The sequence below is a fragment of the Magnolia sinica genome, chromosome 4, assembly GCF_029962835.1.
Source record: "Magnolia sinica isolate HGM2019 chromosome 4, MsV1, whole genome shotgun sequence".
NCBI classification, from domain to species: domain Eukaryota; kingdom Viridiplantae; phylum Streptophyta; class Magnoliopsida; order Magnoliales; family Magnoliaceae; genus Magnolia; species Magnolia sinica.
The window spans coordinates 25537923-25551971 of NC_080576.1; the positions used below are offsets into that span (position 1 = coordinate 25537923).

A 14049-nucleotide genomic window follows, 5' to 3' on the forward strand; every position below is an offset into this window, starting at 1 on the left:
TTACGATAAATCCAGATGTGCATGTACCAGATTTTGGCTCAAGCCTCAATTCTAACCACCCAATTGAGAGATAAATGCAAATAGAGACTGTGGGTGGGTTCATACCCAACAGCCAGTAGGTTAAATCTAGTAATTGGATGAAGCAACATGCTAAAGTTACAGCAACACATGGTTAAAGTCAGAGGAACACATGCTGGAAAATAATCTACTCAGAAAAATCAATCATCCGTCATACAACGGGACTGTGGTCTTTTTACAGGCGACGCACAATCCAAATAAGCTTCATCCATATCTATATCAAATCACAGTTCTTTTTCTTTTTCTTTCTTTCTTTCTTTCTTTTTTTGTTTATGAGCATATCTAATTGAGTTCCTATAAGCAATAACAACTGCTGCTGCTAATGAGAAACCTCTTAAATGGAAACTAATTGTAGAGAACCAAATACTACAAAAATAACTACAGATCTTCTTTGCATAAACCATCACCACAACTATGCAGCCATACAGTTGACTTGGAACCAGATATGAAATCTGCCAGCTGCAGGAAAAACCAGAAATAGAAATATTAGACTGCATAAAACACTAGGTGACTGTATAAAACAACAAACAAAGTGCCACAGGAGTACAGGGGTCCATTGACTGAATGTTATTTTCCAATAGGCGATAGCCACCTGTAATCTCTCCAAAAATACGAATCAACTGCTGCTGGGGGATGTGTCGCTGTGAAAATTCCCAAAAATATCCAAAATAGCTTCTGCTGCTGCTTCCAAAAATAATATCTGGACAGACTATCTGGTTGCAAATAGGCTGTTGGTTATTGATAGTGATTCCTATATGCATAAATAGAAAGTTACCTTGCTAAAAACATCAAGAATGGTGCAGAAAAAAGAATATTACTGGATATGTAGGTCTCACAGGTCAATTAAACTGTTGTACATGCGATCTCTGGGTCCCACAGACTAATCAGGCCATTGATTTTGTCCAGGTCTGTCTTCGGACCATGGATCTGACCCAAATTTCCAATCAGGCCAATCTGGATTTGTGATGTGGTCCTGATATCCAATCTGGACGGTTGGATGGTCTTGATCTGATGTATGGACTTGGTTAGGCTTGATCTGAGCCCGATATTTAATCTAAGGGTCTGATCCTCAATCATTCAGCGTGTGGAGCTCATTTGGGACCCATCTGATGGTTGCATGGCCCATATGCATCATGATCCCAGGAATCCCTGACTAGAAAGTTGGATTGTATGTTTATAGGACTCCTTGGTAAGCACTGAAGCATCCTTGGTTTTCTCTCCATTAACTGACACCATTTCTTCTTCTTACATAGCCATGTGTCTTCCCTAATGCCTCTAGTGTCTTGTCAGTGGAAGCTTATGGTTTGCACTAGCATAGAACTATTGTTGTCTTCTTACTTAATGAAAAAGAAAGACAGGCTCTCCAAAGGGTTATAGGTTTTGCATGGCTTGTGGGATGAGATCATATCTGGATGATTAACTACCTTTGTCATAGAAATATGCTGATAGTTGACGGTTGCTGCTTATGCTTATTGGATGCTGAATGTGTCAATCATCCTCATCTACTGCTCCTATGTTTTCTGTATGAGGATGGTGTTTGGGTCAGTTTAATGTGGCTTGATAGATGCCGATATCCATTCAGCAAATTTTTGAGGCTTGGAGACTGAACCCCTTTGGTTGAAAAGGAAAATTTTAATGGAATATTTGCTTTGGTGATCCTTTGGGCTAGTTGGAAGGAAAGAAATAAACATACTTTCAACAATAATCAGTGAACCACCTTCCCCTGTCATTGTTTGAGCTGCACATCTTCTTCGCTCCTGGGGCTTCGAGTTGTTTTTCTTCCGTTAGCTCTGGAGTTGGTTCCTCTTGTTGGTCGGTTCTTCTTTGTAATCCCTTGGCTTAGTAATTGCCCTTGGGCTGTTATTTTAATAAAGCATTACTCACCAATAAAGAAAAAATAATAATAAAGAAAGAAAGAAAGAAAAACAAAAAGAAGTATTGTCTTCCTGTTAGTTGTTCCAAGTAATAGCTAATAACTTGTGGGATCATCTGAGAACATCTTGAAAAATATTTCTATGAAATTTCAGGATGGAAGAAACTTGAAACCTCATTTTTAATGGCTGCCCTTGTCACTAGTTCTTAAGAGATTTATGAGACTGCTATTAATCTACACAAGAGCGCTGCTATTTTGACACATGCTTCTTACAACTTCTATGAAGTGCCTTCCCCAACCTACATGACCCCAAAAAATGTGTGGAGATCAGGGCCTTTGGTCTGGTGGGTACCATGCAAATGGGTGATAGGGTAAAACGGTGATTAGTCACTTTTGAATGTTCCCTTTTTTTTCTTTTTTTCTTTTTTCTTTTTTTTTGTGAATTTTGTGAATTTTGGCTGTTGAATGTTGGCCATTGCTTGTTTTTCGAGTTTATCATTCCCTTTTCAGGCCACTGATAAGATGGCTTCCAAAGTCGAGTTGCCTCTCTTGGATGCGGCCCATCCATGTGATGGTGTACCAACTACCAAGTCAATGGTCTGATCTGCCTTCCCAAGTTTCATGTGTACAATAGAGATGTTATAGTGCACACTTCATGGAACTTCATAAACTATGCTCATCATTGTAGAATTCCTCTCTATGCATTTACCTTTCCTCTTTATGCATTTACCTTGCATTTCTTTCTGTGTTTTTCCTTGAGGGAAATGCTCTCAGTTTTTAGAATCATGGATTGATAGCAGTAGGCAGCTGCATTACATGCTCCACCTATTGCTTCTATTGTTCTTAAAATTGGCATGGGATTGATCTTCTGCCTACATATTGTCTCTTCTTCTACAGATTAAATTGGATTGGACTTAAACATGTGGTTTTTCATTTCATTCTTCATCTGCTTTGGTTTTATGTAGGGTGCATTAGATCTTAGGACTCGTCACCACCATAGTTCACATCTGGTTCAAGCATGCACTCTATTCATTGACTTGGAGCTTTTAAGGAGTGTCATATTGTTCTAGACATTCTTGTGTAAAGAAGTTATTTAGGTTTCATTATTTGCAGGTCAGAGGTGGCCAGCTATGGGGAACAGATATATATACAGATGATTCGGATCTTGTTGCTGGTATGCAGTTCTGCATAGAACTATGTAGTGTCTGATTGGATGTGTGTTCATTGGACGCATGATGAATGCGTTTCTTATTTTCTAATATGGATTTGTTTTTCAGTTCTCATGCATACTGGTTATTGCCGCCCAACAGCATCGCCTCCTCCTCCTGCCATCCTTGAGTTACGTGCAACTATTAGAGTGCTGCCTCCACAAGATTGTGAGTTCATTCTTTAAACTACAGATATTTTTAGGCCCCTTCCAAGGTTTTGATGTTGGGTGAAGAAGTTCTCACATGGAATTTAATAATTCAATTAGTGCTGATAACATACATCTGGTTTACAAAACTGTCCACCTAAGAAGCCATTTTGGAGACTGGTAGTTCTTCACAATGTTCGTAATATCGGTATCGCACAATGTATCACACCCTTGGGATACAGATACGTATCGGTTATCGCACGGGATATATCGTTTGTATCGCATAGTTTATCGCACTTTTTGAGAAACATGGGGAAACATTGGGAAAATGGTTGAATTTTTTAATGAAACTTTGGGGATTGTTAAAAAGGCCCTTATACACACTTTTAAATCATAACATCTCAAAAAAAAAGATGCACATAATAAATTTCCTTTGTATAGGGTCCTAAGCTATGCGATGTTTAACTGAACTAACGCAACTATATTTAAATTCCGTTCATCCATTTCTACGGATCATTTTAGGATTGATACAATAAATAATAGGGATATAAATCGCAGGTGGACCACACCAAAGGAAAACAATAATGATTGGATATCCACCATTAAAATCCTCTTAAGGCCCACTATACTGTTTATTTGACATCCAATCTGTTGATTGGGTCTTGAAGACCCAGATGAAGGGAAAAAATAAATATCACGTTGATCCAAAGCTTTTATGGCTCCCAAAACATTTTTAATGGTCAACGTTCATTCAACACTATTTCCTATAATGTGGTCCACTTGATTAGTGGATATGGTTCAATTTTGGGCTCAACACCTAAAATGATCAGTAAAAATGGATGGACGGTGTGGATAAACCACGTGTAATCACGGTGGGCCCAACAGAGTTTACTCAGTAAGATAAGAGCGTACTGAGTACGCATATGAACGCCCGTCACTGACGGTCGAATTCGGATTGCATACTGAGTTACTCAATACGCTTTTATCATACTGAGTAAACTCAGTTGGGCATACCATGAATGTGGGTGGGTTATCCATGTCGTCCATCCGTTTTTCCAACTCATTTTAGTGGTTGAATAGAAAATTGAAGAATGCCCAAAGCTCAAGTGTGCCACACCACAGTAAACAGTGGGAATAATGACTTCCACCATTGAAATCTTGGTAGGGCCTATAGTGATGTTTATTTGTCATCCAACCATTTCATAATATCCCACAGACATGGATGAAGGGAAAAAACAAATAACAAATTGATCCAAAATTTCTGTGGTCCTAAGAAACTTTCGACAGTAGAATTTCAATTCACACTGTTTCCTGTGGTGAGGTCCACTTGAGATTTGGATATACTTCATTTTTGGGCTAGAGCCCCCTCAAATTATCTTTTAAAATGGGTGGACGGAGTGGATAACATATGTAAATCATGGTGGACCCCACAGAGTTTACTCAGTACGCTTAGCGTGCTGAGTTACTCGGTACGCAATCCGCGTCCCTGACGGGCCATAAGAGGCCACCAAGTTACGTGGGTCCCACCATGATGTATTTTTTATATCTACACCGTCCATACATTTGAAGAGATCATTTTATAGCGTGAGCCAAAAAATGGGTTAGATCCAGAGCTCGAGTGGACCCCACCATAGAAAACAGTAGCGAAAGGTTTCAACGGTGGAAATCAGTATCACCATTGTTTCCTATGGTATGATCTTTATATTTTTCTAAAATTTGGGATCAACCCTTAAATTAGATGGGAAAGCGGATGGACCACATACATTAAAGGTGGGCCCAAGTGAGTTTACTGAGTACGATAAGAGCGTACTGAGTAACGCACCACTGAGTAATGTACGATAAGAGTGTACTGAGTAACGCACCACTGAGTAATGTACGATAAGAGCGTACATTAAAGATGGATTGCGCACTGTGTATTGAGTAAACTCTGTGGGGCCCACTATCATTCATGAATTTTATCAAATCCGTCCATCCGTCTTATCATATAATTTCAGGGATTTAAACGAAAAATTAATCATATCCAAAGCTCAAGTGGACCACACCACCTGAAACAGTTTGAATTGAAGTCTACCGTTGAAAAGTTTGTGGGGGCCCACAGAAGTTTTAGATCAAGATGATATTTGTCTTTTCCATTCATCCATGTCTTTGTGATATTATGAACAGTTTGGATGACAAATAAACATCATTGGGGGCCTTATAAATATTTCAACGGTGGAAATCAATACTTCCACTGTTTCCTTTGGTATGGTCTACTTGAGATTTTGATATACTTTATTTTTGGGCTCAACCCCTAAAATGATCTGGAAAAATGGATGGACAGCGTGGATGAACTATGGGTTGCGTGTAGGGATGACAATGGGCCCTATAGAGTTTACTCAGTATGATAAGAGCGTACTGAGTTACCGATTTCCCTCTTTCACTTTCCCTCCCCAATCCGCGCCCCTCTTTCACTTTCCGTCTCCATTTTTACCCCCATCCACGCAATTCGATCCGTCTTTCACACACGCAACCCCTCAAATCTCGTTCCGAAAGGAAGTGTTTGTCGATCCAGCCTGATTCCTCGTCGGAATCTCCGAGAAAAAGGGAAGTTGATGAAAATGGCAAGAAAATTCTACTTACCTGTCGAATGGCCCACCTCCAATCACCGCTACAGCTAAGTACTCTCCAATTTTATTTTTTTATTTTTTTCTAATTCAAGTTTTTTTGATTCTCCACAACCCGGATCCGATTTTTATGGTGTTTGTGGGTGGTTAGCTACAATGGGACTCGTGAGTCCCTTGCAATCCACCCATGACTGTCCGTGCGTTTGTCGATGTACAATAATGGAGAGAAAATCAGGCGATATCGTCGAAATATCGTGCGATATCATCGAAATATCATGCGATATCGGCCGATATCTGGTATTTGGGATTTTTTTGGTATCTTCCGGGGGTTATCGCGAGTGTATCGTATCGCAGTGGTACGATAACGATAATATCGGCCGATAGTATCGATATTTCAAACACTGGTTCTTCATATTCCCAACTATGACTAGTAGGTTCCTAAATTAGTTAAGTCATGCACATCTCTGCTCAAGGGGATGGCCCAAAAGGACATTGATGGAGGTATTAAGAAAATACTTGATGACTTGTGGTCTAACTGAAGGTCTAGCCCTTGATAGAGTGGAATGGTGGAACAAGATTCATGTAACGGACCCCAATCAATCAGGATAAGGTTTAGATGATGATGATGATGATCGAATTTATTTCTTTTTGTAATTGACCAATGATAACTAATTTGGCATTAGAATCTCTATCTTAAATATGTTATTCCTATACTTGCTGCCTGTAATAGCTAATGGTTCAGTTGGTCTGCGTGTGGCAATATACTAATCTCCAAGGCAAGTTCTTAAGGAATTGATGGTTCAAATATATAAAATCACTATCCATCAAAGTATCAAGACATCATTCTTTGTCAGGTGCCTAATGTGAGTAGGGCTGTCAATGGGCCGGTTTGGACTAGGAAAAGTCAAAATTTTGAGTAGGCCCTGCCTGAACAGTTCAAAATCCGGGCCAAAGCCAACCCCAGGCCCATGCGAGCTAAACTAGGAGCTTCTAATGAAAACTCAAGAAACTTGATGTAATGAGAATAGGGCCTGCCTGACTTGATGAAGAAATCGAGCGAAATCAATCCCCGCTTAAATATATTAGGGTAAAACTGGAAAACAGTTAAAAACCTTACCCTTCACGTCCCCTTTCTCTTCACTAGTCGCGACATGGCTCCCCAAACGTCATGCTCTAAGTACAACCACCCCGGATGGGCTTTGACCCAAAAACCTCCCAGATCGCAAGATCCTAGTCTCTAGTTCTGGTCCTTTGTTCAGAAGAATGTGGACCACGATTGCATTTCTCAACTGTTTATTTGCATGCCACTAGGTCAGGATACACCTACCAAATTCAATTGGTGGATGGACGGATGAATTATGAATTAGTATGCATATTTTCGGACTTTTTTCTTAGGATTTTATTATCCATGTTTATTTTTATTTTTAAAAAAAAAAGATACACACACACACACACACACACACACACACAGAGTGTTTTAAATATCGACAGTATCAGCTGATATATCCCACGATATATCTTGTATCCCACTTGTGCGATACAAAACGCACGGGTAATGCCAATATATCCCACCTATTCGATCCAGTGAGCATTTTCAATTTTTAATCCATGTTTTTGTTGTAAATCACGTTAAACCAGTGTCAAATGGTTACAAATCTATGATTCTTCATGCTTTTCATGAAAAATCATGGATTTGGAACTTCGATTTTGAGATTTGGGAGATATGGGTCAAGTTGCGGAAATTTGAGAAAAATCGAAATTTCTCAATTTCTCGCTAATAAGTTGCAATCTTTGTATCCAAACACAAAATTAAACATGTATGTAACCTGATCTAGTGATTCTTCTTATGTTTTGCAATATATCGCTTGTGTTTCCATACATGTCTTCTTCTGTTTATAAATTATATGAATATACTTTGAATATACTTGAATCATTTCAACTGAAAAGCGCATATATTAGGACCCCATACAAAGGAAACCCCTATTATGTGCATTTTTTTTGTAATGTTTTGATTTCTAAGTGTGTATTGAAGTCTTTTTCAACAATCCTTGAAGTTTCATTGAAAAAATCGACCAATTTCCCATTGTTCCCATGTTTCCCAACAGTAGCGGTATATTACTCATACAACCGATATATCCCATGCGATAACCAATATGTATTTGTATCCCAAGGGTGCGATACATTATGCGATAACGATATTTAAAACATTGTGTGTGTGTGTGTGTGTGTGTGTGTGTGTGTGTGTGTCCATGCCTTGGCCACCCACCAATCTTGTATCTTATAGTTAATTTTCTTTTGCTTTTTGCTATTTTATCAGTATTATTTTCTAATATTTATTAAATTGTTGAGTCTTGAATTTTTATTTTTATTTTTGAAAGCTAACGACAATTTCATTAAAAGAGCACAGAAGGCTCAAAGCTACAAAACAGAATTACATCCCAGCTAAGAATGACCAATCATTTCGGTCAAAATCCTTTATACAAGAAACACCCGAATGTTAGGGTAAAAGTTGACTAGGATAATCACAAGCTGATTGTGTATGTCAGGTTGTGTGTGTGTGTTCTCATCTGAGGGTCGTATATGGTGGATAATATTGTACTACTGTCATGAGATTCTTGCTCAACTTTTACGTTTTATGGTGATGTAGGCTACACTTCAACTTTGAGAAACAATGTTCGGTCTCGCGCTTGGGGAGCTGCAATTGGTTGTAGTTATCGTGTTGAACGGTGTTGCGTTGTGAAGGTGACAGGCATTACTATCTTGATAAATAAATAAATTATTTATTTTTATTGATTCTTTATGTACCATGTATCCTGGAATCTCTAAGAGTAAGATGTTGCGTACTACTAGTTTCTTTATGTTTTGAATTAGAGGTAGTTCCTTGTGTAATTTTCTGAACTATGGGCTGGATTTCTCGACTGTTTATTTGTCATGACATTTCTCTTTTCAAGCATATTTTGGAGTGCCAGATGCTTGAGAACTGGATTGTGATGATTGAACCTTCTTTCTGTCGCCCCATACTGCTTATAGCTAATTAGCTGCTGTTATGCAGAAAGGAGGTGGGAGCATTGATCTCGAGCCTTGTTTGACACATATATCAGCAGTGGAGCCCACTCTTGCTCCAGTGGCTGTTGAACGTCCAATGACTACAAGAGCTGCTGCTTCGGTATTCTTCTACTGGATTAGTTTGCTTTCTGTTTCTTCTCTCAATTTGCTTTTTGTAATTTACAGAAATTAGAAACATTTTCTGAACCCATGGTGATTTTGTTATGCTTGTGGCTTTGTTAGTTCTGTATGGAGCATTTTGCTTGCCAACAGCTGTGCAAAGAAGCTTTTTTCAAGCTTGGCATGGTGGTAGAAGGAATGCAATAGGTCTCTCTTACAACGATTGGCTCTATTGGCTTCTTTATGGGTGTTTTCCCTATAGCGCAGTCATATGGCATTTCAGGATAAGTTTTGGTTCCTTAGATGCAGTCTTTCTTAAAGTCAATGGCTAGTCATAGATTAGGTTAGATGATTGTACGAGGACTCTGTCATGGGGTGCGCTGTTTTTTTGTTTTTTGGGGTGTGTCTGTTTGTGGGTGGGTGGGGTTCTTCTTTGTATTTTGGGATGATGTCTTATCATTCTCTTTATTTGTATTAAAAGAAAAAAGAAAAAAAATTGTAAAATATGTCCATATGGTGTTGCTTTTTATATTTGGAACCACAAAGTGTTCTGATGGGGGCCTTAAAGTCTACAAACGGAGAACCAAGGCTAGGGTGGGTCCCACGAGTCTTCTCCAGGTTCCTTAGGCCAGCCGACCACTCCGGCAAAGCCAAAATAGGTGCTGCGGTTGGGCCCCCTTGAGCCCATCAAGCGCACGTTTGCTTTTTGTTTAAGAAAAGTCTTTTGCGAGGGTATATTTGTAATGTCTCTTAAGTCAGTCGAGTAGCCTTTATTTAGTGGTCTTGGGGGTAAAGCATTGTAATTTGGCTTTGAAGAAGAAAGGATCTTTCATTTGGTAGACGTGTCGATTCCTCTTCTTGATCTTGGTGCCGATTCCAAGATCGCCTCTGGTGCGGATTTTGGGGTGAAATCTATCTTCCCCAACTATAATCTTTCATACTCTTCTTCTTCTTCTTTTTCTAATCCTCACATCTTCTCGTGAAAACCCTTAAATCACCTTTCTTTCTCTTTAAATTCCCATCCGCTATCAATTTGGTGTCAAAGCCCTAGGTTTGCTGATGCCGACTCACACGGGCAGATTCTACCGTTGGAGATTCACAGATGAGCAATAGGATGACACGCTTAGACACATGGCGGATCAAATTGACTACTTCATGCGACACATGAACGCATTAGAAATGCGAGTGGAGTGATTGGAATCAAGGCATGATGGAAATCCTGTACCAACAAACCCTACACATGACACGAGATGGCGAGGCTTCCAGACAGCATGTGGCGAAGGAAGAAGGTTAGGTCGATGATCTTCCTCGAGAGCATTCTGTGACACCTGCTAATCTAACTACCGATAGGACTACTCGAGAGCGGCTTATTCCTCCACGAGGTGCGTTCATGGATACTGTACCAAAGTATTTTGGAGGGGACCGCCCAAAAAGCAAAAAGCAACTATGTGGCCAACGACATTACGAAAAAGGTGAGATGTGGCCAAGAAAACGGGATATTGGCCATTGTTCGGAGAGTGCTTGTAGTCCCTAGGCAGGAAGAGACTGAAGATTGGTGACAGACTACTCTTTTCCAAACCAGAGTTAGGTGTGCTGATAAAGTATGTAACCTGATTATTGATGCAGGAAGTTATTCAAATGTGGTATCGCAAGAGCCGGTTGAGACGTTACAATTATCAGTGGAGGTGCACCCACAATTTTACAAGATTGCATGCGTCAATGACGTGACCATTCCAGTATCCAAGAGGTGCTTGGTGAATTTAAGATAGGCCACTAGGAAGATTCCATTTGGTGCGATCTTGTTCCCATGAATGTTTCTTATATATTGCTTTGGAGGCCTTAGTTTTATGACCGAAGGGTGTTTAGTGACAGAGAGGCCAACACATTTACCTTTAAATTTAATGGCAAGAAGATTCACCTTACACCTATGAAAGCAAGTGAACCAATGAAGGAGAGAGCCGAACCACAAAAATCATCCAATGTCCGACCTATGAGACCATTTGAGGAAGAGAGCAAAGAGGGAGGTGTTATGTATGCTCTAGTGACGTGGGAGGTCAAAGACAAGGTTTCAATGACAGGGCAAGTGACGAATCCACCGGTAGAAAGGTTAATGTCTGAATTTTCAGATCTTGTACCTGATGAATTGTTAGATGAACTACCACCTATGAGGGACATTCAACATATTATCAACCTTGTCCTTGGGTCCGTGCTTCCTAATCTACTAGCCTATAGGATAAATCCGGCCGAGTACGCTAAGTTAAAGAAGCAAGTCGATGAATTGTTGCAGAAAGGCTTCATCAAAGAAAGCCTTAGTCTGTGTGTTGTCTTGGCCTTGTTGATGCCAAAGAAAGATGAAAGTTGGGGGATGTGTGTGGACAACAGTGTCATAAATAAAATAACCATTAAGTACCGCTATCCCATACCACGATTTGATGATATGCCGACATGTTGGCTGGTTCCAAGGTCTTTTCGAAGATTGACTTGAGAAGCTATTACCACTAGATATGGATCAGACCTAGGGATGAGTGGAAGACAACATTTAAAACAAAGGATGGGCTCTACGAATTGTTGGTTATGCCTTTGGGATTGACCAATGCTCCTAGCACCTTCATGTGAGTAATGACTCAAAAAATGGATGAACAAGAAGCCGCTGCAGCAGCAGGTGATGCAATTTGTGTTGAAAGCAGTTGGGATGGTGTTATGAGCCAGTGGACTCTAGAGGAGACGGAAAGAAGCTCGGGTGGCAGCTTGCTGCCAAAGGGAAATCTGCACGCATCTGAAGAATCCTCACAGTTTCAAGGAACACCAAAGAAACAACAATCAATGGTGCAGATAGATTCAAGTAGTGATGTTGCTACATTGAATTGTATTGGACGTGAAGAAGCATGTAGTATGGAGAATCTTGTTAGAGGTGACTTTTGTTTGTCACCACATCTTAGGGAGCGCAAGGACCGCATCTTTGCTGCTTTGCCTCAAGATCCACATTATGTCCCATTTGCGAATTATAGTAGTATAGTCCGTAAGAGAATGATTGTGGGTCTCGATTTGGCTTTTGTTACAGACTTACAGTTTTTGAAGAAATCTGACAATTGGGTCCTCGTGATTTCACCTCCAAAATAGAGGATTTGACGGAGTGAGTGTCCCAATTGGAGCAAGTGGGCTACAACGTGCGGAAGCTGAGGTAACACTTGGATAATCTTTGAGGAATCGTCAAATGCAACCAGGCTTCTCGAGGTGCAGTTGCAAGGTTGGAAGCTGACACTAGAGATTGAGAGACCAAACTGCACTCCATTGAAGGTCATGTTTCCATGTTGGCTTTGTGTGTTGTTGTGTTAGAAGCATAAATCATGAGGTCTAAGACAGAGGTTGAATCTGAGCGGGCAGTCATAACCAATCGGCAATCTGAAATCAACAACCTTCGATCCGAGGCTGAAATTTTTGCCTGACATATGCGTGACACCCTTGAAGAGGAAAGAAGGAAGATAGCAACCAACAATGAAAGATATAAGGCACAAGCTCATTTGCATCAGCGCTTCGTGGAATTCAAGGAAGGTGACCAAGTGATGGTACATCTCCGACCAAAAAGATTTCCTAAAGGAGAGTATTAGAAGCTTCACTCTAGGAGTGCTTGCCTTTTCAAAATATTGAAGAGAATCAATGCTAACACTTATGTTGTGGAGTTACCAGATGATTTGCACATCAGCTAGACATTCAATGTCGAAGACTTGGCTATTTATCATGGCTAACATGAAGATGAAGAATTTGGAGAACAAGCCATAAGGTTGCCTCCTGTGCCTATTGTAAGCGAAGAGATTGAAGATGTGTACGACAATCAGCTAATGTCTACTAAGGACGGTGGATATCACAAGTTCCTTGTCAAATGGAAGGGTAGACCAATTTCCGATTGCACATGGATTACGGCTTCCGATTTCCAGTGTCTTAATCTGGATTTGTACATGAGATGCCAAGCGGCCAACTTGCCGGGGTCGAGTTTTTCCAATCCGGGGAGAGATTATGGGGGCCTTAAAGTCTACAAACAGAGAACCAAGGCTGTGGTGGGGCCCACGAGTCTTCTCCAGGCTCCTCAGGCCAACCAACTACTCTGGCAAGCCAAAATTGGTGGTGTGGTTAACCCCCCTTGAGCCCATCAAGCGCACGTGTGCTTTTTGTTAAAGAAAGTCTTTTGCGGGGGTATTTTTGTAATATGTCTCTTAAGTCAGTAAAGTAGCCTTTATTTAGGGGTTTCTTGGGGGTAAAGAATCGGACATTGTAACTTGGCTTTGAAGAAGAAAGGATCTTTCGTTTGGTAGAGTTGCCGATTCCGTTTCCTGATCTTGGTGCTGCTTCCAAGATCACTTCTGGTGCGGATTCTGGGGTGAATTGTATCTCTTCCCCTACTACAATCTTCTATACTCTTCTTCTTTTCTTCTAATCCTCACATCTTCTCTTGAAAATCTTTGAATATCCGTTCTCTCTCTTTAATTCTTTATTTTCGTTGCCCGTCCGCTATCATGTTCATAATTGAGAATAAAACCTATCAAGCTAGGATGCAACACCTGAAAAATGTGCTGATGTTGAGCATATTAGTTTTAACTGAATTTGGGATTCTCCCTTTGGAGACCTTTTTCATTTAGAGATGTCCTTGAGCTACTTATGTCAAGATGATCTCAGGTCAATTAACATGCAGTATTGGTTTTGCTCACATATTTTTGTTTATAAAAAATTTATATGCTTGGATCCGCACTAATTGTTCTGGCCCATTGGAAACATACTGTGTTTAAACTTCTTTGAGGTACCATACTATAGAATGACTGACCTGATCTATCAGTAAAGGATATTGATTTCCTGTCATTCTGTTATTTCACTTCACTTTGTAAAGTATTATCTTTAAATTCAGTTGATTTGGACCATCAACAGTGTCAGTGGGAAAGTGGCTTCACATTGATGTTCATTAATTTGTTATGCACTACTTTATT

The 14049-nt window shown here is 40.1% G+C and overlaps 1 protein-coding gene across 1 annotated transcript in view; it reads left to right on the top strand.

Moving 5' to 3' along the window:
- LOC131242833 (uncharacterized) overlaps positions 1-14049 on the top strand; it is a 28998-nt gene that overhangs the window by 6935 nt on the left and 8014 nt on the right. The window contains exons 4-7 of the mRNA XM_058241735.1: positions 3065-3125; positions 3229-3327; positions 8556-8650; positions 8961-9074. Of these exons, the coding sequence (XP_058097718.1) occupies positions 3065-3125; positions 3229-3327; positions 8556-8650; positions 8961-9074 (369 nt within the window). The remainder of the gene's footprint in view (positions 1-3064; positions 3126-3228; positions 3328-8555; positions 8651-8960; positions 9075-14049) is intronic.